The sequence below is a fragment of the Sphaerodactylus townsendi genome, linkage group LG12, assembly GCF_021028975.2.
Source record: "Sphaerodactylus townsendi isolate TG3544 linkage group LG12, MPM_Stown_v2.3, whole genome shotgun sequence".
In the NCBI taxonomy this organism is placed as follows: Eukaryota; Metazoa; Chordata; class Lepidosauria; order Squamata; family Sphaerodactylidae; genus Sphaerodactylus; species Sphaerodactylus townsendi.
In genome coordinates, this window is record NC_059436.1 from 13,460,503 (window position 1) to 13,486,744 (window position 26,242).

The following is a 26,242-nucleotide window of genomic DNA, read 5'->3' on the forward strand; positions in this document are numbered from 1 at the left end:
AACAGGCAAGATAACAAGCTTGATGCCGGCAGAGGATCAAGCAATTGTTAGCTGTTGCAAGGTGCCATTAAGGTCTTATCCTGCTGCGCCTGGACTGGAAGATTACATTTATTTTCGTTCTCCTAACTGAACTTTCTCTTAATGGCTGTGAAATGACAGGCACTGAAATAGATTTCCTCCTTGGTGGGGGCTGAATTCCCCTGATAACCTTTCTTCCTCAACGGGGGAACTTTTATCTGGCTGCTAACAAAGAGCCCAAGCTGGATCAAGAAGAAATTCCACTTATTATTTGCTAGTTGTTTGGCTCTGTCTGGAAGGCTCTATCACCTCCCTCCTGGCCCGCTGCCGTCACACTGGGATTGTCAGCCGCTTCCTGCTGTGGCAATCAGCAGGAACCCTGTGGGCAGGATTCGCCCCCAGAGCCCTAGTTAGCCAACACTGTGTTCTTTCCAACTCACAACAGCACTGCATTGGTTCTGATCCTGCAAACTCAAACACAGCCAAAGAAATAAATACCTTCAGTTTTTTAGGATCGCCAAAGACCATCTGGGGTCAGGAGGTCACCCAGAATTACAGGTGATCTCTAGACTACAGAGATCAGTTCACCAGAAGAAAATGGCTGTTCTAGAGAGGGAAGTGTATGTTATTACACCCTGCTGCAATCCCTACCCAGAGTGAACCCCCCAAATCTCAGGGAACTTCCCATCCTAGAGTTGGAAAACCTTGGTTTCATAGGCAAGTGCAAAACATGATACCTGGCACAAAAGATGCCAGATGATCGTAGAATTATAGAGTTGGAAGGGGCCATACAGGCCATATAGCCCAATCCCCTGCTCAACCCATCTTGCCTTAGGTCTCTAAAAAGATTAATAGCTACAAGGCTTAAAAAAATTCACCCCTGCATAATCACTTTTTGCTCTCTAAGCCATTCCGGTGGTCTTCCTGATCACATAGAATCATTGAGCTGGAAGATGCCACAAGGGCCATCAAGTCCAACCCCCTGGCATGTAGGAACACACAATCAAAGCACTCCCGACATATGATCATCCAGCCTCTGTTTAAAAACCTCCAGAGAGGGAGATTCTACCACTCTCCGAGGCAGTGAATTCCACTGTCAAACAGCCCTGACAGTAAGTTCTTCCTAGTGTTTTGGTGGAATCTCTTTTCCTGCACCTTGAATCCATTACTCCGTGTCCTAGTCTCTGAAGCAGCAGAAAACAAGCTTGCTCCCTCTTCAACATGACATCCCTTCAAATATTTAAACAAGGCTATCATGTCCCCCCTTAACCTTCGCTTCCCCAGACTAAACATCCCCAGCTCCCTAAGTCTCTATTTATTTTATTTATTTATTAGATTTTGTAGACTGCCTCATCCCCAAAGGGCTCTTTGTGGGGCATGGATTCCAGACCTTTCCCCATTTTGGTTGCCCTCCTCTGGACACGTTCCAACTTGTCAATATCCTTCTTAAATTGCAGTGCCCAGAACTGAACACAGTACTCCAGGTGGCCAGTGGCACAATTACTTCCCTCGATCTAGACACTATACTCTTATTGATGCATCCCAGAATTGCATTGGTTTTCTTGACTGCCATGATACAGTAAACACATGAGCCTTCCCCCCACCCCCGGGCATGTTGATTGACCACAGGGGAAACAAAGTGGGTGTGAACACACTGGCTGGTCCCGCCCCCTGCAATCACCAAGTCATTTGCATAGTGTGAATGCTATAGAGCCGTGGTGGCGAACCTTTGGCACTCCAGATGTTATGGACTACAATTCCCATCAGCCCCTTCCAACATGGCCAATTGGCCATGCTGGAAGGGGCTGATGGGAATTGTAGTCCATAACATCTGGAGTGCCAAAGGTTCGCCACCACTGCTATAGAGTTACCAGGTCCCCCTGGCCACTAGTGGGTGATAGGGAGGTAGGGTTGGGAAACTCCTGCAGGTTTAGGGATGGCGTCAGGGGAGGACAGGGATCTCAGTGCGGTACGACGCCATAGAGGTGGTGTGAACTTGCTTCATACCATGTCACTCAACTGCTGCTTCATCCACATTATTTTGAAGGTCTTCGCTATGAGACGATGACACAAAGCTGTATTGCTAATCAAATGTGGCCACATGTCATCGGTGGCAAATTAAAACCCATACACAGTGAGGGCAGGAAGCATAGTCCACGTCTAAATTGTTTTGGCTTTGCTGGGCCCCAGTGACTCTCCGCGAAGTCAAATCTGTTGGATGTCATAGGAGTGTGATTAAACGGGCAAATACTTTAGACCCCATTTCATTCCAGCACACATACAGATGCACACAAAAGGTACCATCTGACAAGTGCCACATTTTTGTGAAATTGCCAACTGGACATCTGAGCACCCAGTGGAAACACACAGTAGGGTCAACCCAGCTTCATGAAGTGCTTTTAGTCTACAGCCATGTAATTTTCACATGCTGGTTTCTACCTTCTAACACTAGAGAAACTTAATTGTCGTATCAATCACGTTTACAGAGAACAACTTCAACCACCTTTTTAAAAATAAAAATGGCAAAGGGTAGAAATTCTCAGCAATTTGTGCCGCTTCCTGCTTTCTGAAATAGACTTTGTACTGTGAATCCACAGAAACTCTTTGAAGAACCCATGGAACTGTTGTGTTCATGGCAAAAGAAACTTCTCACGGCTGCCAGAGGTGAGCAACTTGCCAAAAAGGTAAGGCTCCTTGTGCTGAAGAAAGAGTTACCAGCAGAGGCATATCTTGGGGACAGAAGAAGAAGAAGAAGAAGAAGAAGAAGGAGGAGGAGGAGGAGGAGGAGGAGGAGGAGGAGGAGGAGGAGGAGGAGGAGGAGAAGAAGAAGAAGAAGAAGAAGAAGAAGAAGAAGAAGAAGAAGAAGAGGAGGAGGAGGAGGAGGAGGAGGAGGAGTAGGAGTTTGGATTTATATCCCCCCCTTCTCTCCTGCAGGAGACTCAAAGGGGCTTACAATCTCCTTTCCCTTCCCCCCTCACAACAAACACCCTGTGAGGTAGGTGGGGCTGAGAGAGCTCCGAAAAGCTGTGACTAGTCCAAGGTCATCCAGCTGGGAGTTCAAAGACTAATCTGTGGGAGTTCAAAGGCTAATCTGAATTCCCCAGATAAGCCTCAACAGCTCAGATGGTAGAGCGGGGAATCAAACCCGGTTCCTCCAGATTAGAATGCACCTGCTCTTAACTCACTGCATTACTGCTGCTCCCATAAGAACATAAGAAAATGAAACCTGGTGCAAAATCTGAGTTTTCCGCCACCCTCCCCACCATGACCAAACAATGTTCTTTTGCATGAGGTCTTGAAGTCAGTGTATGGATCCGGGGAGGAGTGGTATGGGGGTGATTTTCCAAAAAAAACCCCATGTGACTAAGTGGCCGCAGCCCAGGGGCATTTGACCCCATATGTCCCCCTGGGCGGTACGCCCCCGGCTACCAGAGCCAGCAATAGCATACCTTGAGACCATGTCCTATGAGGAAAGGTTGAAAGAGCTGGGTATGTTTAGCATGGAGAGAAGATGTCTGAGAGTTGCTGTGATAGCCATTTTCAAGTATATAGAGGATGTCATACAGAGGATGGTGCAAAAATGTTTTCTGTTGTCCCAGAAGGTCAGGCCAGAAGCAAAGGAGTGAAATTAAGTCTAAAAGAGTTTTTGTCTGAATGTAAGGAAGAACTTCCAGACAGAGCGGTTCCTCAGTGGACAGGCTTTCTCAGGAAAGGGTGGGTTCTCCTCCTTAGGAGGTTTCAAAGCAGAGGCTCATTCCGCACATGCAGAATAATGCACTTTCAAACTGCTTTCAGTGCTCTTTGAAGCTGTGCGGAATAGCAAAATCCACTTGCAAACAGTTGTGGAAGTGGTTTGAAAATGCATTATTTTGCCTGTGCGGAAGGGGCCAGAGGCTATCTGATAGCAATGCTGAGTCTGTGCACTTAGCTCGTGAGAGGTAGGGCTGAGTCAGTGCTCGGCTCTTGTGCCCAGGGAAATGCTGATTGCCACCGTGGGGTCAGGAAGGAATTTTCCTCCAGGCCAGATTAGCCAGGGATCCTGGAGGCTTTTTTTTTTTTGGCCTTCCTGTGGGCATAGAGCAGAGGTCACTGGGGGGATGGAGGGGCAGGTGGTTATGAATTCCCTGCATTGTACAGAGGACTGGACTAGATGACTCTTGAGGTCTCTTCCAGCTCTATGTTTCTAGGTGAGGCCGCTGCCAGGGCTGGTGAGCTTCTTTACTACTGACTACTGCCCACGTGCCCTTCCTCTATCCAATTCCTTGCCAGCACTCTGCCATCCATGCTCCCAATAGGCTGCACTACCCAGCATTATCACAGAATAAGTGCGTGGGTAGTGCAGGAATCTGTGAGTACAGGTGATGAGAGGGGGTGGGGGAAGGATGCCCAGGCAGCAGGGAAGAGGGGCATGAGCAGCGGGTTTGATGATAGGTGGAGGAGAGGGGAGGCTGGACACTCTTTGCCCACAGCCTCCCCCCAAAAATAGTGGAACTGGTTCTGAGTGCCACTATTTGTGGACCAGATCTACAGGACCCAAAGGTTGGTAGTTATTGTTCAGAAATAGGGAACGTTATGCTTTATAAAGCACATTTTTAAAAACAACACATCACTTTTTTGTTGCAAGTTTATTCCAAGAATTAAGGCTCAACTGAAAAAATAAAGGCCAATTTTGACCTGAAAGGGGCAGCCAGCTGCTGCAAAGAGAATCCGTTTCTTGACATGGATGGGGCTGTTGAAGAAGAAGAAGAAGAAGGAGAAGAAGAAGAAGAAGGAGAAGAAGAAGAAGAAGAAGAAGAAGAAGAAGAAGAAGAAGAAGAAGAAGAAGAAGAAGAAGAAGAAGAAGAAGAAGAAGAAGAAGAAGAAGAAGAAGAAGAGAAGGAAGAGGAGGAGGAGATGGTTTTTATACCTCACTTTCCTCTATTTTAAAGGGTCTCAAAGTGGCTTGCAATGGCCTCCCCTTCTCCTCCACACAACAGACACCTTGTGAAGTAGGTGGGGCTGAGAGAGTTCAGAGAGAACTATGACTTCATGTAAAGGAGTGGGGAAACAAACCCAGTTTATTGGGTTAGAGTCTGCTGCTCGTATGGAAGAGTGGGGTATCAAACCTGTCTCTCCAGATTAGAGACTGCTGCTATTAACCACCATACCGCGCTGATTCCTGTGTATACCACATTGGACCTTGGAGGTCAGTATCCCCAACTTGACCAGAGGCTACTTCATGGTCTTGGACAAAGAAAGTTCTTTCCCATTGCCAGCTGCCTGAGATCCCCTCCTAAAGGACATCCCAGGGTTCCAAGTAATTACTCTGAATGTAAAGATCTGACTGTAAAGATCAGCATGAAAGGGCAAGCTGAATTATGGATGATTTCATGCTTAATGTCACATCTCTGTGTCCTTGCCTGGAATTTAAGGAAAATAGCCAATGCTTATGACTGTTTCAGTATATTGATGCCTATTGCTAAAAACATCCTTGGGTTTTCACAGGTTCAGCTCTGCAGGACAAATAAAACAGCAGCACACTTACAAAGAAAATTTCCTGTATTAAGCTGGGATTCCTCTTTTCCTGTAGCCATGCATTGTCACAGAAATGAGCGCTTAAGGGGTATTCACTGTAGGTCCAGTGGTCAGGCTCCCCTGTGGACAGTGGCCATAGTATTAAGAGCAGTTTTAATAATGTAAATATTGGTATAGGATGTGCTTTGTCCATTTGACCTCTAGAGGGAGGTGTAATGCTTGTTTCTGAACATATCGAGAGCTTCCTCTTTTATTTTTGTTTGTGCCTGGATTTGTGCTTCTGCTCTGCCTGGAAGCTGGGCTTATCCTGGGCTTATCCTAGTGGAAGGCCATGAGTGCTTCCACTAGAAGTGAGTGCTTCTTGCATTTCTCTTGTTTTGGTAAACTTTGTCAACTGCTTCAACGTCAACTCTGGTTTTCCTTTCCCCAACTCTGCTAACAGACGTGTCTCGGATTGCACGGTTGATGGGGAGAAGAGAGAAGGTTGTCTCATGACGCGGCAACATCATTTCAAGCAGGAAATCCAGAAGTAATGTCACTGCACCATACAATGTTCTAAGAGTCCTCCAGATCACTATGGCAAAAACCATTTTTTCCTGTCCTGTCCCACTGAGTTCTGACAGGGGCGAACTGACAGGGCTCGTTTGCCCATGGTGGGGGAAATAGTGAGCCTAGATTAAATGCTAATGTTGTCCACCCATTTGATCTGATTCAGCTTATTATAGTTGTTCCATTGCTGCTTCATTTGTGGGCAAAAAACCCGCTTTCGACTGACCTACAATTGCAACTGGATTATACTTCCCTTCCAATGGGGAAAAAAGATGACTGAAAAAAAGAAGTGAAGGGAGGATAAAAGAGACTGTGAGGCAATTGTATGAGACAGCATGGTGTAGTGGTCAAAAGAGGCAGACTTCAATCTGGAGAACCAATTTTGATTCTCCTTTCCTCTACATGATGCCTGCTGGGTGACCTTGGGCCAGTCACAGTTCTTCAGAATTCTCTCAGCCCGTGCAAAGGCATAAAACAGCAAACCATCTCTGAATATCTCATGGTATAGTTGTTAAGAGTGGCAGACTTTGATCTGGAGAACTGGGTTTGATTCCTCCCTCCTTCGCATGGAGCCTGCTGGGTGACCTTGAGCTAGTCGCAGTTCTCTCAGGACTCTCTCAGCCCCACCTACCTCATAAGGTGTCTGTCATGGGGAGGAGATGGGAAGGTGACTTTAAGCCATTTTAAGACTCCTTAAAGATAGGAAGAATCGAGGTACAAAACCCAACTCTTCTTCTTCATTATAGGGCAGTGGCAGAGCTACAACGGGACTGGGGGGGACAAATGCCCTAGACGCAGGCACGGGGGGGGGGGAGAATTGCTCCCCCACCCCTCTCCACCCCTTGCCTCAGGCCACCTCCACAGCCTGCAGAAGCCCCCATGGACCACAGCAAGCTGCTTTTTTCACATTAAAAAGGTAGGTAAGGGGTGTTTGAGGGGTGGGGACACAGGGGGGTACACAGGGGACATGGCCGTCATTTCGCCTCAGTCACCATTTTTCCTTCCTATGGCTCTGGTGTAGGGGTGCTTTATCTTCAAGCTGTCAAATGGTCCTACTGGGATTTACTAATCTAATTGGTATGATCACAGTAAACACCCATAGCAGGTAAAGAAGGAACCAGCCTTTATGTTGCTAGATGCGCAGGGTAGATTAAATACGCAAAACTCAAGTCAATCTTACAGATCAAATTGCTGTTCCCTACCTGTCGGACCATGCGACCATTTGCATCCCTGCCCCTTTCCCCACACATTTTGAATATGGCTGTCTCTGTTTCAGTTCTGTTTCAGTTCTCAACATCCTGACAGCATCCTCAACTTGTATACATTTAGGAATAAGGTGTGCTTGCTGGCTTTGCCAGAGGGAACACATTGGAGGAGGGCTCGGAAGGAGTCCCAAGGAAGAAAGGCATTTCAAGGCTGTTCATCCTATTTGTCAAGATGAATGCCTAGAGGCACCCTTTTTGCTGGTTTTTGGAAGGACATGCTGCTAATGTGCCTACAAAGAGAGCACCAGCTCTGTGTCTCCTGACTGTTTGTATAATTGCTGAGAAGAGCAGCAGTAGGGGAAAGGGTACTGTTCCAGCCCAGGTAAGTTCAGATCATCCTCCTTCCTGTCACATGATTGTGACTTCCTGTTTTGTCCAGCTGGAGAAAAAATGCCCTGTCCCTTGAATAGAAGTTGGATGTGTGGAAAGGGGTAGGTGAAATTTTTCAGGTCTGCAGGTAAGTGACATTACCTGGTAAATAATGTCCCAGCAGGCTACTGTTAAAGGGACAGGACATCCCCTCCCCCGCACTCATCTGTCTAGTTGGTAGCTCTCAGAACTGCAAAAGGTTGAACATCTGCAAAGGTTGAAGACCATCTAACACAAAGGTGTCTCCCTATTACCTGGGCAAATCCCAACAGAACTACAGTTGTGCTTAGTGTGGAGTGTGATCATTTTCATTAATCTGTCAGCTAGTATTTGGAAAGATATATGTCTTCTGACACCATTCATAGTTTTACAAACCTGGACCATGTTCTGCCTTTTATATTAAAAAACCTCAACACCCAAAAACCAGTGGGAGGCCACTTTCGCCTTCCAGACGATTCTCTTGCTGACCTAAGAGCGGCAGTCATCTAACAAAGATATTTCAAAAGGAGATTGCTGAACTTAAGGGAATTCAGAAGTTCTGAACACTGGAAACCCCCCCCCCCCCAGCTGAATAGGGACATAGGAGTCTTATCTCATTATAGATGCTAATGTTCTGCCCCCAAGCATTTCCCCTCTGCTCCAGTCAAGCTGATTACAACATCTGCATCCTTTACATTCTTAACAGCACCATGGTGGGAGACAAAAAAAGGAAGGGGGCAGAGATTGTGGGTTCCCACTTATAGTTACTAGTACAGAATTTTCTTTTTTCATTACCTCCGCATACAGTTTCTTGTTTGCTCGCATATTATCAAAACTAGTTCCAATATCATTAGATTTTTCTTTTTCCTTAAAAAAATGTGTCAACCAATTTATGTAACAATTCCAGTAATATTTATATATATAAAAATACATTCTGTGAAATAAACACATAGTTCAGAAACATTCAAGAAATGGCGGCTGTATGTCCTGTTTTCATTAGATGAGAAGAACTTCTTTGGTACTCAAAACGCCTCATTCTTTGTTACACTCAGCATGTTAATCTCAGCATGGCACACTAGCTATGACCAGTCCCACCAACATTCAAAGTTACATTTTTGTATCAGTGGTTTCACTGACCTCTTGAAGTTGGAAGCCAAGGTTTTCATATCCCATTTTGGCCTTGGCTTTAGCTTTAGCATCTTTCTCATTGTAGAGGCAAAAGGCACAGTGCGGAGTTTCCACTTCCACCGTTTTGCTGAAATTATGGAAGTCTACTCTGTACTTTCCTTCTTTGGTCTTGGAAACGATAGGCGCAAAGCGATAGCCCCACAGTACCTCCTCTGCTAAGTAGGATGTCCTGACTTGACAAGTGGCACTGGTGGATTCCACAGTCCCATCTAGGAACACCAACAACTCAAACTCCTGTTGAAGGATTGTATCTGCTGCCATATGAAAGAAGGGGCTGTTCTTGTCGATGACGTGGTAGATTGTCAAGGGCGAGATGAAGAATAAGTTCTCATTCCCAGCATCAACTACAAAGTCCACACTGACTTGATCTAAGATGATTGTCTCTCCTTCTGGTGTGACAGTGGTCTTCAGCAGCTTGCCATAGATATGGCTGCCAATCAAAAGGCTTTTCCTGAGATTGGCTACTCTGATGAGAAGGCATAATTTCCCCCCTCGCTTGCTGATAACAGCATTCTTACTGAAGGTGATAGTTTTTGCTCTCCTTTTGGGTCTAGATATCTTGGCCAAGATAGCGCCACACATGAAAGAGTTTATGACGACTCCTAAGATAGACTGGAAGATCAACAGGAAAATCGCCATGGCACACTGCTCTGTGACACACCTGAAGCCGTAGCCAATAGTGACTTGGGTCTCCAGAGAGAACAGAAAGGCAGAAGTCAAGCCATTGATGTTGTCAACACATGGGGTGTGATTTGCTGAAGGGCTGAACTCTGGCAAATCTTGATGTACATATGCCACTATGTACCACAGCAGGCCAAAAAGAAACCAGCTGCCTAAGAAGGCTGAAATGAAAATGGTCATCTGGTACCTCCATTTGAGATCCAGGATGGTGGTCCAGATGTCAATCAAGAAAACAAACCTTGACTGTTCTTCAACATTCCCAAACTCTATGTTACATCTTCCGTCTTTGGACACCAACCGTGACCTTCGTCTTTTGCATTCTGTTAAGCGATTGACAAAATGGTTCCGGAAGTATTTAAACATTCTCACCAGCTGCACTGAATGAAAAAAATAAAAGAACATTGAATAAACATCGGGGCTGCAAACAGTTTGTTGTTCTTCTCTTTGCTGAAATCTGACCCCTTTGGAAGGGATTCTAGTGGATGAATGAACAAAATGTGTACTTGCCTAAGGGAGAATTCCGCAAGGTACTTAACTTTGTACAGTATAAAAATATGACCTCATGACTGACCTGGAGAGTTACTAAGTATCAGCGATTTATCTGCCACTTGAGTGCAGAAGAAAATAAAAGTCATTAAAAGGTCACATGAGCTTTACAAAGCTGGCAATGTTCAGTACTCTAGATTTGATTAGCACATTTATAATGGAGGGAGTTGATCTGGGATTCAACTAACACATGCTTCACAGTGAGTATACATTTCTTTCAGGTCAGATCCTTGGTTGTGCACACATTTTCCCTGCTCCTGAACTCACCATGCCACAGATCAGAGAATGCATATGGTTTCAAAAGTTGGTAAAGGAGATGGCCATACATTTTCTGGGTTTCCTTGTTTCTCCCTGCTTTCTCCCTTCCACCAAACAGCTCTTCTGGCCATGCTGTTTTTATGCTGCTGGCCAATAGACCAGTGAAATCGACACAGTCTGCTGAATTATTAATAGGCTCAAGATAGCAAACACCCCCCCCCCCACACACACACACACACACGGCTGCAGGCAAACTCCCTAAGGAAGATTCCACAGAAAGGGAAGGATGGAGCAGGTGGGCAAAATCCTGTGCTAGGAAGTAGCATCTGTGGAAGATCTTGGCCTCTGTGGCCTGTTTGTCTGGTCCTCCAGCAGGCTCTGCTTAAGTTCTGTTCATGCCATTACAGCCTAACCAGTGTGGTGTAGTGGTTAGAGTGTCAGACTAAGATCAGGTTCAAACCCCACTCTGCCATGGAAGTTTGCAAGGGACTTGGATTGATGTAAGATATTTTAGGGAGAAAAAATGGGATAGAAATGAAGTAAATAAATAGTCCATGGCTTGTGTTTGGTTGCAAATGTGAAACATGATGTAGCCAATATATGCCAGTTACTCTGAGCTTCCTAGGAGGCTGAAAGGATAATACAATAATTATGAAAAACTTGGAAGTTATCAAACTTTTGCTGCATTCTTTGCCATTAAAGAGAACAGGATAACCAGCATGGTGTAGTGGTTAAAGGGAGGTGGACTCTAATCCAGTGAACTGGATTTGTTTCCCTGCTCTTACACATGAAGTCTGTGGGGTGACGTCGGGCTAGTCACGGTTCTCTCAGAACTCTTACAGTCCCACCTACCTCACAAGGTGACTGTTGTTGAGAGAGGAATGGAAATGAGTTTGTAAGCTCCCTTTAGTCTCCTTACAGAAGAAAAATGGCAAGGTATAAATCCAAACTCTTTTTATTTGCATACAAAGTTCTGTTCCTCTTTCAGATTTACTCCATGCTGCCCTGGGACACTGGTGGAAGCTTGTAAAACCCAAAGAATGTTGTCTTCAAAAGGGGACCCCCACACACACCCAAAAAAGCTTTTAAACAAACATTAGATGATCTCAGGGATCCAAGTACTTTCTTTCACATTCTGAGCACTGCAGCAGAAGGAAAACCTCAAATATATGACTGATTAGAAGAGAAGAAAATGACCAAGAATTTGTTATTTTGCAACACTTGGGAATAGCAAATCTCCAGCTGAGCTGGTCCTCGTGTTTCCATTCAATCATGAAAGGCCCTACGGTCATACTTGTTCTGACTTTAGACTGTTCATTTGAGGCAGGGGGGTTCCAGTTAAACTTTAAGCAGGTGTGTGAACAGAGGAACAGGAACAAGGTCATTCTTCAAGGCAGTCCATGAGTTTTATTTCCTCCCACTCACTTCATGTGTTCGTGCTAAAAGTCATGTTGGAACAAAAATAAAACTTTCCCAGTAATTTCCCAGTATTTACGCAAACACAGAAACACACACACACACACACACACACACACACACACACACACAAATGCATTTTGCTACTTCGCACAATGAAATCCAGCTACACAGTGCATTGAAAGTGGATTGAAAGTACATTATTCTGCATGTGCGGAAGGAACCCCAGTTTGGGGTAGGGATGGCATATTCCTTTTGGGTTTGAGAAACCTAAGTCGAGATCCTTATTCAGCCAAATTTCACGGCTGGCTTTGGGCTCTTCGCAGTCCTTTACATGGCTGAATTGTTCTCACTGAATGGTCCTTTACACAAATCTGGGTCTTCTGGTTCTGTCTGGACAGATGAAAGAGCTGTCTGTGATTGATACTACAATAGAAGCGTAATATGAAACATAATCCTTGGTTTTTCTTTTCAGCAAAGGTTTTCAGAAGAGGTATAAGTTTTTCAGAACAAAGCATACATCTTGGGCAGTACACAGTGATCATCAGAACCCCTTAGTTCCAGCCTGATTGGGTAGCATTATAGGGGAAGTTTTTGGTCTGCTTTTCAGAAAAGGTTATCTAACGTGTGTTGTATAATGCAAGATGTTTATAAAGGATAGTGTGGTTTAAATCAGCAAACAGTAACTCAAGCTTGTCTTATCTAATTTACCAATGTGTACTAATTGCTTGGGAAGGACACACACATTCTTGCTGTTGGTGTTGTTTGCAAGTAGATTCCTTGTTGGTTTTAGTCAGTGAAACGTGAGAATTTCTTGTTCCAAGAAGTTTGGAAGTGTTTGTATAATGTGGTTCATTGCCTGGTGCACTGTAAAGATAAACTCTGTTAACTTTTAGATCAATAATTTCCAAAAGGTAGACCTAAATCAAATGATTGAAGGTTCTATGCAAGTCCAAATGACCCACCCCGTTGGGGCTCAGCATGCTCTACCGTTCTGGCCTCAACGCCTGTCCATCAGCCTCCAACTGTGAGTGACTTTGCTACAATTTTGTATGAATTATGACAAAATCGCTCAATCACTCGGCATGCTAAGAAATTCCAGATTTACCCATTCTTGTAGGAGGAGCTCTGTTGCATCTCAGAATGAATCACTGCTCTAGGTTTGCTTCTTTCCAGCCAGAAGGCAGTGCCCAGATCAGTGACTCAGGCTGAAACACTGAGTATAAGCTGGCTCTTATGCAGGAGACATTTCTTGCTATTTGATATGCTCTAAAAGTTGAACCTTTGCGGGAAGAAGGTTGGGGGGATAGGCCATCAATTTTAAATCAGAAATCAGCAGCCGATGGGAAACACAGCTTGCTCCCTCAAAATATGGAGCACCTGCTTATCTTTTCCAGATTTTTAATCTAATAGCTCTACCTGGAACAAACCTATAACCTTTTATTAGTTTACTGCAATAATTCACCCTGCACAAACACGCACATGCACATTAGCCAGTTCTACTAAATCAAACATTTATTTTATTTCCTCTGGCTTTAAAATGGTCATGGTAGATTCATCCTTTCCTCTTCTCTACATAGAAGTAGCAGTAATTATTTTTTTAAAAAATTTTTCAGATGTTGACATAGCAGCTGCAGCTCTTCTGTGTGCTGGAAATAAAACTGAAAATGTTTCGTTCCTGTTACTTTCTTCCAGTAGGTTTAGGAGTGGAAGAATTAGGGGAACATGAGCAGTCAGTGAACAGCGTTTCTCCCCCTCTCTGCTGAAATGACTTCAACCTGTGTCAGTGGCGTACCAGGGGTAAATGGTGCCCGGAGACAAATTGTCTCCAGGACGCCCCCCAGGCTCTGCCGCCCCCAGGCTCTGCCGTCCCCAGGCTCTGCCGCCCATTACCCCAGCTCTGCCCCCTGATGCTCCAGGCTCCATTCCAACTCCTCAACCCGCCCATGTCACCATGGACATGGACATGGGCAAGGTCTAGAATGCTTGGAGGCAGCAGGAAGTCCTGTTGCCTCATCATTTTTGCATGCCTCGGACAGGGTTGAGGCGCGCAAAAATGACAAGACATCAGGACTTCTGGTCACATGTGACCAGAAGAGTGGCGCCCGGGGACAAGGGGTCCCCCTTGTCCGTAGGCAGATACGCCACTGACCTGTGTCCCATGCAAGCAGCTGAGTGATTTTTTGTTTGTACAACCCAAAGGTTTTTCTTACTTATTATTTTTATATTACTTTCTTCTCCCTAATGGCAGTCCAAAGCAGCTTGCAACATCATTTTCTCTTCCTGCATTTTATACTCACAACCACCACCCTGTGAAGTAGGTTAGGCTGAGAGTGACTAGCCCAGCATTGCCCAGAGAGTGGGGAATTGAACGTGGATTTGTCAGGTCCCGTCCCAGCCTAAACACTAAGCTCAGACTGACTTTTTTGATGTTTGGAAAGGAATATTCAAATGCTTCATAACCTGATCATCTATCTATCCTTATGGCATAGCCAGATTGGAAAGGTGCAATGTATTTCTTTTGAAAATGTATATGGTGCCTTTCTAGCAACTGGCTTAAAGACAGTACACAACTAAATCAGTACCCACCCTCCTCCCCACAAAAAGCTAAAGCAATAAAAACAGCATAATAATAAACAATAAAAACAGCATAATAATAAACAATAAAAACTATGAACAGCCTCAAATGATATTCTTAAAAGGGTCTCTGAGCTAGACGCATACCATCAGATTTTCTTCATGGTTTGGATTGATCAAAAGGGATCAAAAGCTAGGGTTGCCAATTGACAGGTGGGGCCTGGAATTCTCCTAGAATTACAACTGATCTCTAGGTTGTAGAGATCAGTTCCCATGGAGAACACGGCAGCTTTCGAGGTTGACATACCACAGAGACTAGGAAAAAGCAGAAGTCCTAGAACGTCATCACATCACTCTTTAACTTCTTCCTCTTCCCAAACACTGCCCACCCCAGGCACTGATCTCTGGGTATTTCTCAAGTCAGAACTGGCAACCTTAAATTAACCCTCTTACCTTTCCCATATTCGAAAAAGAGAATAGCATTCACAGCCATCTGCTTTTAAAATGTGTCATCAGCCATCTTAGTAAGCTATTAAGTCAGAATACCTGTTGGCGAGAACCTCTGTCCCTGTGGCAGAGTTGCCATCCTCCAGGTATGCCCAGAATCACAACTGTTCTCCAGAGTCCAGACTACAGAGATCAGTTCCTTCAAGATATGAACTCTATGGCTTTATACCCTACTGATATTTTCTCCTCTCCCCGGACTCTGCCTCCTCAGGCTTCACACCAAGCAATTTTCAAATCTGGAGTTGACCTTCCTCGCTGGGTTTTGTGCTGTCCGCTCTATCTGAAGCTTGGATCTAAATTTATTGGGGCAATCTTAGACAGCCTTGACCTAGGTACGTTGGGAGAGAAAATTACATTTCTTCTAACTGATATAGACCTGCATGTTACCCATAAGGCCTCACTGTTTGTGTTGGCTGTTATGAAAACCAGAGCCAAAGCCAGGTGCCTGGACTAATGAGAAGCGGTTAGATTTGTGCATTTGGGCCTGGATACCTTCATTTTGTTCCCTATTATCTAATCTGTTTTTTATTGTCAGGTTTTTTTTCTTCTTTGTTAACCTTTGTATTATGTGTATTCATAATTTAATGTAAGAGTGTAATGGCCTTTGGCAGTTTGCAATAAAATTTTATTACGACTAACTGGAAGCCAGACCTATAGCCAAAACAGAAGGAGGCAGCATAGTCCCTAGATAATAGAGTGGCCCATGTCATTTTTAAGGTTGCCAGCTCCAGGTTGGGAAATTCCTGGAGATTTGTGGGTGGAGCTTGAGGAGGGCAGGCTTTGGGTAGGCAGTGGACCTCAGCAGAGTACAATGCCATAAAGTGATCAAAGGGATGTACACTCCAATCCATCCAATGAAGTGAGTTCAGACTTGCGTATGCTTACCTCAGAATAGACGGTGTTAGTCTTCAAGGTTGTAATGGGTTCCAATTTTATTCTAATCCCTTCAAAAATCCCCTGTTATTAAGGGGAGGGGAGTAAATCAATGGAATTCAAAAACAGATTGGATACATGACTGTCCACCAGCTCTTTTTAGAATGTAATAGGACTGCCAGCTCCAGGTTGGGAAATATCTGGAGATTTTGGGGGTGGAGCCTGATGGGGGGTGGGGGAGGGGAGGGACTTCAGGGGAGTGCGATGCCATCTTCCATCTTCCACAGCTGCCATTTTCTCCAGGGCAGGGCTCTGCAACCTGCGGCTCTCCAGATTTTCATGGACTACAATTCCCATCAGCCCCTGCCACCATGGCCAATTGGTTATGTTGGCAGGGGCTGATGGGAATTCTAGTCCATGAACATCTGGAGAGCCGCAGGTTGCAAGCCCCTGCTCCAGGGGAACTGATATCTGCTGACTAGAGATCAGTGTAATAGCAGGAGATCTCCAGCCAACCCCCAAAGGTTGGCAACCCAATTACCCCATGCCATTTTTCAAAGGGGAGCTTAGCTATGTTTCTGCATGGACAAAGTCCTCATGGTAACTCTGAAAATTCACTTTTAAATGGGAGAAAAACAACTTTAGTTTTTCCTCAGGTGAAGGTGAGAATGCCACACATTGTGCTGAGAAAGAGTACAAACTCGTGAGAATCTGGAAACTTCCTGCTTTCTATAACCGGGGGAAAAAATCCCCACCTGGAATCAACCTCTCCTTCTTTGTGTTCCTTTGTTCCAGAAATCTGATCTGTTTGCTGATTAAATCCTTGTTTAAATTTAATGTCACTGTACCTTTGATATATGCTTTACATGGGTTTTTTTTTATTTTGTGGGGGAGGGGAAAGGCACGTCTGCCTTGCAAAATCACAAGGACTTGGCTTTTGCAATATGCTTCAGCTGTAGTGGTTTTGGGATTCTGGCAACACAAGCTGTGCTCTGCCTCGAGGAGTGACCTGCTCACCACCAAAGGACGAAAAATAGCTATGTTCATCAAGGAAAACTTTGAATGTGATGCAGCTGCAAAAAAGGCTAACGCAATCTTGGGATGTATCAATAGGGCCAGAGCATCCTGACGGCAAGAGGTTGAGGGGGGCACAGTTTGAGAGCTTGCTCTGGGCGCCATTTTCCGTAGATACACCTCTGCCTGTAGACTGGCATCCCAAATTCTAGCTAGAGCTAATTTTATTTAGCTGGAGATACTATTGGTAGCGTTCTAGCTGGAGTTGCTAGTAAGAAGGGGTGCCCTCTTAGAGGGCTGACTCAGTTGCCCCTGCTGCTCTCTTATGCCTTGTAGGAAAGCCTGTTCGCTTCCACTTATCTGTTGGTTTATAAACACTGCAAACAGCCTTTAAAAAAGAAGAATCTCCCCCACTGAAATGACTGAGCAAAGCTCCAATTTGACCGTTGCTATATGCTGATCATGCCCCACTTCCTGGGCTCATTTGGGAGTGTTGGTTCCTTCAAAAGAACAAGATCAGAGAGGCAAGTCAGGCTGGCTTTAATCACTTCAGAAACCAGCTGGGTGGTGATACAGAGGGATGCAAAAGCTTATATATGATGTATATTTCATCAGAGTTGATTATAAGCATACACACATACACACAGCCAAAACCCATGTCTAAGTATTCAGATTCACAAAACTGAGCTGGAATGTTGAAAAAAAAACCCAACAAATACTTGAAATAATATATATATATTTAAAATCACCATTAGAACTGAAAAGAGCATACAAAAATGTTAAATTCTGCCTGACATAGATACTTTGGGTTTGGGAACAAATTCTCAAAGATCTTAGCTGCAGGACATAAAAATAAGTCAATTTCTTCTTTAGAAGAAGAAGAAGAGTTTGGATTTATATCCCCCCTTTCTCTCCTCTTTCGCTTACAACCTCCTTTCCCTCCTCCCCCCCCCCACAATAAACACCCTGTGAGGTGGATGGGGCTGAGAGAGCTCTGAAGAACTGTGACTACTAGTCCAAGGCCACCCAGATGCACCAAAAAACAACATGGCAGGCCACCTCCTTGGAGGGAAGTTGCCCAAGAAGTTAAAGGAAGTAGGTGGGTGTGCAAAATGGCAGATCAGATTGGTGTGACTGGGGACACCCCGCAGCAGAGGACTTCCCTTTCAAATAGAAAACCTTGAGAAAACCTCACTGCAACGCAAACTGTTGCGCTGAAAGTAGTGCGTACACAATAGCCCGCCCCTTAGTGGATTATAAAAGTTTTATTTTAACTTTCTATTGATTATACAATAGAAAGATCACTGCTTTTCATGTTGCCACTGTGTTTATTACATTGTAACCATTACCTGGAACTTCATCAGATTTTCTTCAGGAGGTACATGGTCAAAGAGAAAACTGCTGACCTCAGAAGGATTTATCAACGTACAAATGATTTGTTGAGAGTGGTTAGATGCCAATTTTTCATCCAGCCTTGTAGAATTTTTCCCCATCAGACTAAAGTTTATGACTAAGCTGGGAATGAAAGAGAAGCTTAATAAATGCCCCTTCACTCTCTGGATTTCCATGTGGATCTCACCATGGTATGATGGGAAAAGTCTGACCTGGATAGCCCAGGCCAGCTTGCTGTCATCAGATCTTGGAAGCTAAGCAGGGTCAGCCCTGTAAGTACTTGAATAGGAGACCACCAAGGAAGTCCAGGGCTGTTACGCAGAGGCAGGCAATGGCAAATCACCTTGAACGCCCAATGGGATCTCCAAAAGTTCGCTGTGATATGATGGTTCTCCCCATGACCACCACATGACCACCATAATGGGGAAAATATCAATTGTCTATGAAGCCTTCCACAGCGTGGCCCATTATGACACCAGTTAATTATTTTCTGAGGAACTTCTGAAGACCTTCATTGTTCTTGAGGAAAACTCCTTGATGGGAAAAGGTGCCACTACAGCATGACTTAATTAAGCTTTCCTTCATTGGGCTCAGTATTGTTATTTATTTCATTAAATAAATGTTCAATTATTTTTCTGTTAAGTATATAATTGTCTTCGCAAAATGTTGCTGGTTTTTAAGCTACATTGAGTGAGTTATCGACCCATCAAATGGGTCACTGATGGAAAAAGATGGTTAAGCAAAAGAGATGCAAAGAGTACTTTGCATTTGCGATCACAAGGGCAACCATTAATAACTTTTTGCCACATGGTGCACTAAGAGCCTTCATCTTTTCAACTGAAATGCATTTGGCCAACTCCAGCCTTGGGGAAACTTTGGTAGAACTCCAGGAATTCTTCACCTTGATGACTGTCAGCAGGGCTAAAAGTTCAAAAACACCTACCTGTACCCAAAAAAGACTGCTAAATGTCCCAGGGTCAATATTGGTGGCTCTTGTTTAATTACAGGGGAGTTTAAATGTTCATTAGCAATTAAAGTAAAAAATTGTTATCATCAGGAAGATGATCAAAGATGCATACTTTCCAACACAACTTTGCTCTTGGACATCCCATAAAAGACTGAAATGAGACAGATTGATGTAGTGCTTATAGTGCCAGACTAGGATACTGGGGCTTGTAGGGTGACATTGGGGCTGTTTCTTTCTGGGCACTTTCGCACATGCAGAATAATGCCCTTTCAATCCACTTCCAATGCATTTTGCAGCTGGATTTTACTGTGCGGAAGAGCAAAATCCACTTGCGAACAATTGTGAAAGTGGGTTGGAAGTGCATTATTCTGCATGTGCAAAAGTGCCTCCCCCTCTCACTCTCTCTGTTTAACCTATTTGTTGTGGTGGTGGGGAAACATAAAATGGGTGGGGTGGGAATGAAGGTGTAAGCCATTTGGCATTCCTAGTGGGGTGGGGGGCGGGGGACCTGGTAGAATGGCCTGCCTACGGATATCAGTCCTTTTATAGAAAATGACATTTTGATCAAGCATTTCAATAAAGGAAACTAGATTTCCAATGAAATAGAAAAGCTCAGGAGGGTGCTATTTGTTTATTATTCAATTTCTAGACCACCCCTCCCCTTTGGGGCTTGGGGCAGTTAATAACATGATAAGCACATAAACATTAAGTCAATAACAATAGCATAAAACTAGTAACAATGAAACAGTCTAATCCTATATGATTATATGGTTTTTGGTGGTTGCAAGATCCCCCTGGCCACTAGGAGAAAATGGAAGCTTAGGATTGCCAGATCCAGGTTGGGAAATTCCTGGAGATTTAGACATGGAGCCTGGAAAGGGTAGAAACTTTGGTGGGGCAACAATGCCCTAGAGCCCACCCCCCAAAGCATCTCTTTTCTCCAAGGGAACTGATCTCTGTCGTCTGGAGAGGAGCTGGCTTTCCTTGCACAAATAGTGTAGGGCTGTATTTTATTGTATTATTATCTTGTGTCTAATGTATTTTCTACACTCATAGTCCAATTTCTACAGTCTATGGCATGTTGCACTTTCTTATTGAATTGTTGGCAGATTTCAAAATGGCCCTCCCTTGAGAATGCATGAGAGCAGCTTAACCTTCTAGTGGCACCCCACCTTCCTCCAAGGCTGATTTATGGGGACCAAACCATTTGTTATCCTCACAACAGTCTTGCAAAGTAGGTCAGGTTGAGAGAGAGAATAAGCATCCCCAGCTCGACCAGAATGTAAATGTCTGGTTCTAGCCTAGTGCTGTGAAAAAGGAGTGGCCCATGGTCACCGTGTCAGTTAGATGGATGAGCAAGGATTCAAACCCAAGTCTGAATCCTGTATTATCTTAGATGAGCTCTCCACCTTTCACTCTGCCTGGCAGATCCAGAAGCAGAGAGAATTTGAAGCAAAGCAACATATGGAAAACACAGCACATCACACCGTGCCTCTGCAAATTGCCTGCAAGAAACAAATCATCTATCAAGAAGGTCATATGGAATTCTCTCTTACCTTCCTTGCTCTGAAGAGTGGGGGGGAAGAAGAAAGCAGTTGCCCGTCTTTACCCAGAGATTAGCCTTTAGGACCCCAGAGGCTGTGAAATCATTTGCTACCGTGGTCCACCAGCTGCTGCAGCCAATGGGAAGGAGCCCCCAACTTCCTTTGGTATTTATGTATCTTTGTGTTAGATCAGACTGGTTGCCAGCTAATCTATATGCAATGGCACAGTTAGGACTGTGGTTTACTTGATAACTTCGCTGGAAGGAGAAAGGTGTGGCCACTTGAAAGGTTTAGATACAGCACAGGTGTCAAACTTCCAACCCTTTAAAAAAAAGCTCTAATATAATAATTTTTCAGATTTTTCATAATTTTACTGTCTCAAACTTAACTTAATTTCAGAGTTTGTCAACTTTCTGCATTCTAAAGGTTACTTTAAAAGGAACTGGTACACATTGCCTAGGGTCTTGTGGAATGCTTTTAGGGCATCTACCCTGTCAATGGTGCATTCTGCACAGCTCATTCATACTCATTATGAATGAACCTGTTTCTCCCTCTCCTCCTTTGTTCATGAGAAGCTTATTCATTCGGAAACTTATTCCTTCTCACCAAATTGGGGTTCATTTGCCTTCCCAGGATGCATCTGTGGCCATACAGTACCCAGGCAAGAAGAAAAAGTATCTCTCCCACCCCATGCTTGGGACCTTTGAATGGTGGGCAGCAAGAGACTCCCGACAACAACCGAGAATCTCCCCTCCCCCCCCCCGCTCAATTGAGAATCTCCCCACATCTGAACATGACAGCTGACCACCATGTTCAGATGCAGGGAAATTCTCAGAGGGGGGGAGGAGATTCTCAGTTGTGGTGCGGAGGCTCTTGCTGCCCACCATTCAAAGGTCCCAAGCATGGGATTCTCTAGAGAATCCACTCAAATGGTGGACGGAAGCGAGGGAAATCGGATGCTTCATGTTGTCGTAGTTTGCACAGACAAGCAGGAAGCGTTTAAACCCTAGGATTTTGCAAAATTTTGCAAAAAATTTAGTGATTTTGTAAAAACCCAGGTTGAAATAAGTACAACAGACTGAGAAGAGACCTGTGCAACATTCTTCCCCAAAACGGGCTATTTTCCTTCCTCAGCCCATGGTGTTTGTGCTGTGTGGAATCCACCAGTGTGAAATGCAGGCCTGATCAATTGTGTGGTATAGTGGATAGAGTGGTGGGCCAGAACCTGGGGCAACCCTACCTGGGTTCCCCACTTCTCCCATGGAAGCTTGCTGGGTGACTTTGGGCCTGGCACAAACTCTCAGCCTGGTCTACCTCACAGGGATGCTGTGATGAGAGAATGGAGGAGGAAAGAATAATGTTCTTTCTGTTTTGAATTCTGAATAATCTGTTTTGAATTCCAGCTGGGGAGAAAAGTGGTTTATAAATACATGCAAATACATGCATAAATGCAATACAGTTGGCGTTCCACCATCTCTCTCTGAGTCTTGACGTGTGTGTGTGTGTGTGCGTGTGTGTGTATTTATATATAAAGTTTTGTCATTTTTACTTGTAAAGGTTTATTCAGTATATATTGTTATATTTATAATTATATTATTTGTCTTTAAATATAAAATTAATTATATTAAAAAGAGAATTGTATAAGAAATGACATACCATAATGCAGTAAAAGCAAGGTAATACATACAATAAACACTGCAATGGACTACCATCCTATGCCCTTGCAAAACTAACCTCCTAAATTATTCCATTGCGCTACAGTTTAAACCACTTTATAGATATGGCCTATTCAACATCCAGTGTGTACAATACCCTATTGCCGTTCAGCACTATGTAAAAATCAACTTCATGCTGGATTACAGACAGTAAAACACACAAAGAACAGCTTGCTGCTGACTCACGAGTATCCATGAGAGTTCACCACAGCACAGAAGGCCACCCCTCTGAGCGTTGTGTCCTGCATGTCCCTTTTTGTCTCTTTTGGGCTGCAGGACAGAGCTGATATAAATATGTCTTGAAACCCTACCCGATTGCACCTGCATGTAATGACCTGTGTCGAATGGACAGCCAGGATGCCACATTTGCTTATAAGCCACGAGGAAATTCCATCCCCCCCAGATTTCCAGGTGGCGGACGCTGCTTTTACGGGTCGCTAAGTGTTCCCAGGCACTGCCCTTCTCACAGCTGAATCTGAAGAGCCCCATGGGGTCTGCACTCAGAGATTCTCATTATGATGAAATTGCTCTTTATCTTTACCTCCCTTCTGACCAGGAATCCAAATGCTTGGCAAACAGCCATTTCTGCCCCAGCCAGCGTGAATGCTTAAGTTCCTATTCTGAAGCAAAAGGGATTATATTAATATTGCAGGCAGCTATTGACCAGTACCCATGAAGTCGCGGTCGCTAGATGAAAGAATGGGTTGAAAAAAATGGGGAATATTCAAACAATTACACTGTGAAGGGGAAACATTTCTTTTTTTTAAAATTCACTTTTATTAATAAAATTAAAATGCAATACAACGTTAAATCACTTAATTTGTACATACAAAAAAAATTACTAAATATAATTGTACATACATTCTCTTTGTAGTCAAGCGGCATATTTCTTATAACCTCTAAATTAAGTCTCCCACTGTGGGGTATATGTTTGCCGTGTAATTAATAAACTTCTCTTCCTTACTATCGTATTATCTACCAAAGATGCTTACGGAAAGTATATCCATAAGAGTTTCACACATATAACAGTTCACAATTAATATTGTAACATTAAGTATTGAGTTCATCCAGTTTGGTTCTGTCTTTTTTGTAAAAAGAATTGTTTTAGGGGTGTCCATATCTTTTCTCTCTTCTTTGTGTCTTCTTCCTGCAAAGATAGTGCAATACAGTCCATATCCATGAGAATATACATTTTTTCTAGCCATTCTTCTACAGTTGGAATCTTTTTTGATTTCCAATTGGCTGCAATTAATAGCCTTGCTGCCGCCGTCAGGTAGGTAATAAGTTTAGAGTGTGGTTGGAGTTCTTTTATGTTGTATAACCCCAACAAATATAACCCTGGTTCCATATTGTATTGAAAGTTAAGGGGAAACATTTCTATCCCTACTAAAATGGTTGTTTTTTGACCTGAAACTGGAGGATATGTGCCACAGTACTGTAACCCTGTGTTCCTCATTCTATCCAGCTCTTGTACATACCTACATGCCATCAAGTTGCAACTGACCTCTGGCAACCACAGCAAGGGGCTATCAAGGCAAGTGAGAAGCAGAGGTGGTCGGCCATTGCCTTCCTCTGCAGAGTCTGCCTTGGTGGTCTCCCATCCAAGTTTTGACTCTGCTTAGCTTCTGAGAGCTCCCAAGGTCGTTCTGTGCTGTGTTGCTTCCATTCCCCCAACTTCTGTAGGTCATGCAAAATTCTTTTTTTTTCTCCATTCATGCATCAGCCCAGCACTAAATCGGTGGTTTGTTGACATACGTTAAGTTTAAAAGCTGCCCCACAGCCAGAAGCTGGAGAGTGTTTTGCTTGTCATTTCCATAGGGGAGAGCTTTCAGCAGGAAAAAACATTATCATAATCATGTGGAGGTTATGACGATCCGCTGTCTTTTAATCTTTCACCATTGTTGAGTAGCAAACAGCCTTCTCACTTGGTTGCATTCGCTTCTGTCCATATCGCACGGGAAATTTTTCCCTTTTCCCTGCTTGGCAGGTAAGGAAGGGGGTTTCAGAGCAGCGCAGGTCAGTTTGAGAAAGGGTGGGGTGGCTGCTCTCTGATCTTTTTTTATTTTAGAAAATGGCCCCTGGTCCCTTCCGCACACGCAAAATAATGCGTTTTCAAACCACTTTCACAACTGTTTGCAAGTGGATTTTGCCATTCCGCACAGCTTCAAAGAGCACTGAAAGCAGTTTGGAAGTGAATTATTCTGCATGTGTGGAATGAGCCCCTGTTGGTTATTAGCAGCTGATGTTTTCACATGTCAGGAGAAACATTTGTGTTTGTAAGGAAACTGAGATCTGACTGCATTCCAATCCCAAATCTGAAAGGTACACCTGTTAATCATGGGGAGAGCAGAGTTTTGAAATGGAAGTACAGGTGTTGAAGGCTGGTAGCATTAATTCAAAACACAGCATGGCCCCTCATCACCAAAGACAAGAACGTTTCAGGGCCTGTGATACTTTCCTTGAAACAATGGGCAGGAATTTTCCCCTCCCCTAAAGGGGGACATTAAAATACCGCATTAATGGTTATTTTTCTGGGATATTGAACAGATCGGGGGCTACTTAAAGGAGTCTATTTACAAGGCAGAAAAACACAATAAGCAAAATAACAACAACAACCCAGACTGCCATTTTCTGACGGGTTAGGTTGAAAAATGTCCGTGAATTGGGATGGGATACAGTTCAGAAATAACAGGGGACTAGTGCTCAATGTATCCTTCCATCTCCACTAAGTTCTACCTCCCTTTTACAAGATAGATTCTGGATAAGATGAGCAGTGAATATTTGAGGTGCTTTTGGTACTAAATAATAAATCTTCAGTTTAAATCTGTTTGTAATGTCTGTATAACTCTCCCGTGCCCTCTGCTGGCAAAAGTTATGATGACAGCGATTCCCATAACTGTGTTTGTCAGTTAGAAAAAGAATTCTGCACAGCAACTTTTCAATTCAGGACAAACATTTTGCTACCTGAGGTTCTGAACTTCTGACTCTCCAGAATTCTTGGTCACACTGGATATTTAGTACAAAAAAGAAGAAGAAGGTGGGACCTCAGGGCACTATGGAAAAGCCTAAGTATACAGTTTATAGATGTTGTAAAATAAACACCAGAAGGTGCTACGGAGTTAGCTAGGTGAGATGTCGCAGATGCAAAAGAGCTTCCAAAATGAGTTGGCATTAGAGAAGCAAAAAATAGCCACTCATACCTTGGGTCATGTAAAAATTAGCCCTTAATATGATCTCTTTTCTTGCACTGTTCAGGGTTGCCGTTGAAGTCAAGGAGCAGAAGAGAAACGTGGTGTTCTTATACTGACAGAGATGGAGAAAGATTGTTGTGGGTGATTCACTAGTGCAGAGTCAATCGCAACCAAACTGTGTAGAATTACCTAGTAGCCAGAGGTCTTAGTAAAGAATCAGTAAGACAGCATGTTAAACTTTGTACATATCAGGCACTATAAAATAAATGAACAATATTTCCACAAGTTTTTAAGTATAGAAAAAAGGCTTTCCTGTAAGTTTTTTTTTCAGATAAAGCAATCAAATACTGATTATTTTTATTTTTAAAGTTTTTTAGAGATGTGCATTCACACATCGACCCAGAGAAAGAACCAAAGTGTGCCATACTTTAATAAAGATATTGTAATAACTAATCCAATAACCTCCAGAGGATATTTATTCTGTGGTAATTGCTGGTACTTTGCTGTCTGGTAGCTTGACAAACACAATGGGGAAGGAAGAAGATGGGAGAGAGTGAGGTGGCAGATAATGTAAGTGACATGGACGTTATCCTCCCAGCAGTGCTATATCAGTCTTGTCCCCAAACAAGAATGGTAGCTGGGTTCCTTAGCAGTTAATATAAATGCAGTTAATAATTTG

General features: G+C 43.7%; 1 protein-coding gene across 2 annotated transcripts; it reads right to left on the minus strand.

Moving 5' to 3' along the window:
* Nucleotides 1-8,665: 8,665 nt before the first annotated feature.
* Nucleotides 8,666-22,618, minus strand: KCNJ1 (potassium inwardly rectifying channel subfamily J member 1). Of its 2 annotated transcripts, none has more exons than XM_048513153.1 (2): nt 22,559-22,618; nt 8,666-9,940 (listed from the first exon to the last, which is right to left on the minus strand). In XM_048513153.1, exons 1-2 carry the CDS (start codon nt 22,566-22,568, stop codon nt 8,802-8,804), a joined length of 1,149 nt encoding a protein of 382 aa, XP_048369110.1. In that variant the 5' UTR covers nt 22,569-22,618; the 3' UTR covers nt 8,666-8,801. The 2 variants fall into 2 exon arrangements, with proteins under 2 accessions (XP_048369110.1, XP_048369111.1); XM_048513154.1 differs by lacking the exon at nt 22,559-22,618 and adding an exon at nt 20,670-20,785.
* Nucleotides 22,619-26,242: the final 3,624 nt, after the last annotated feature.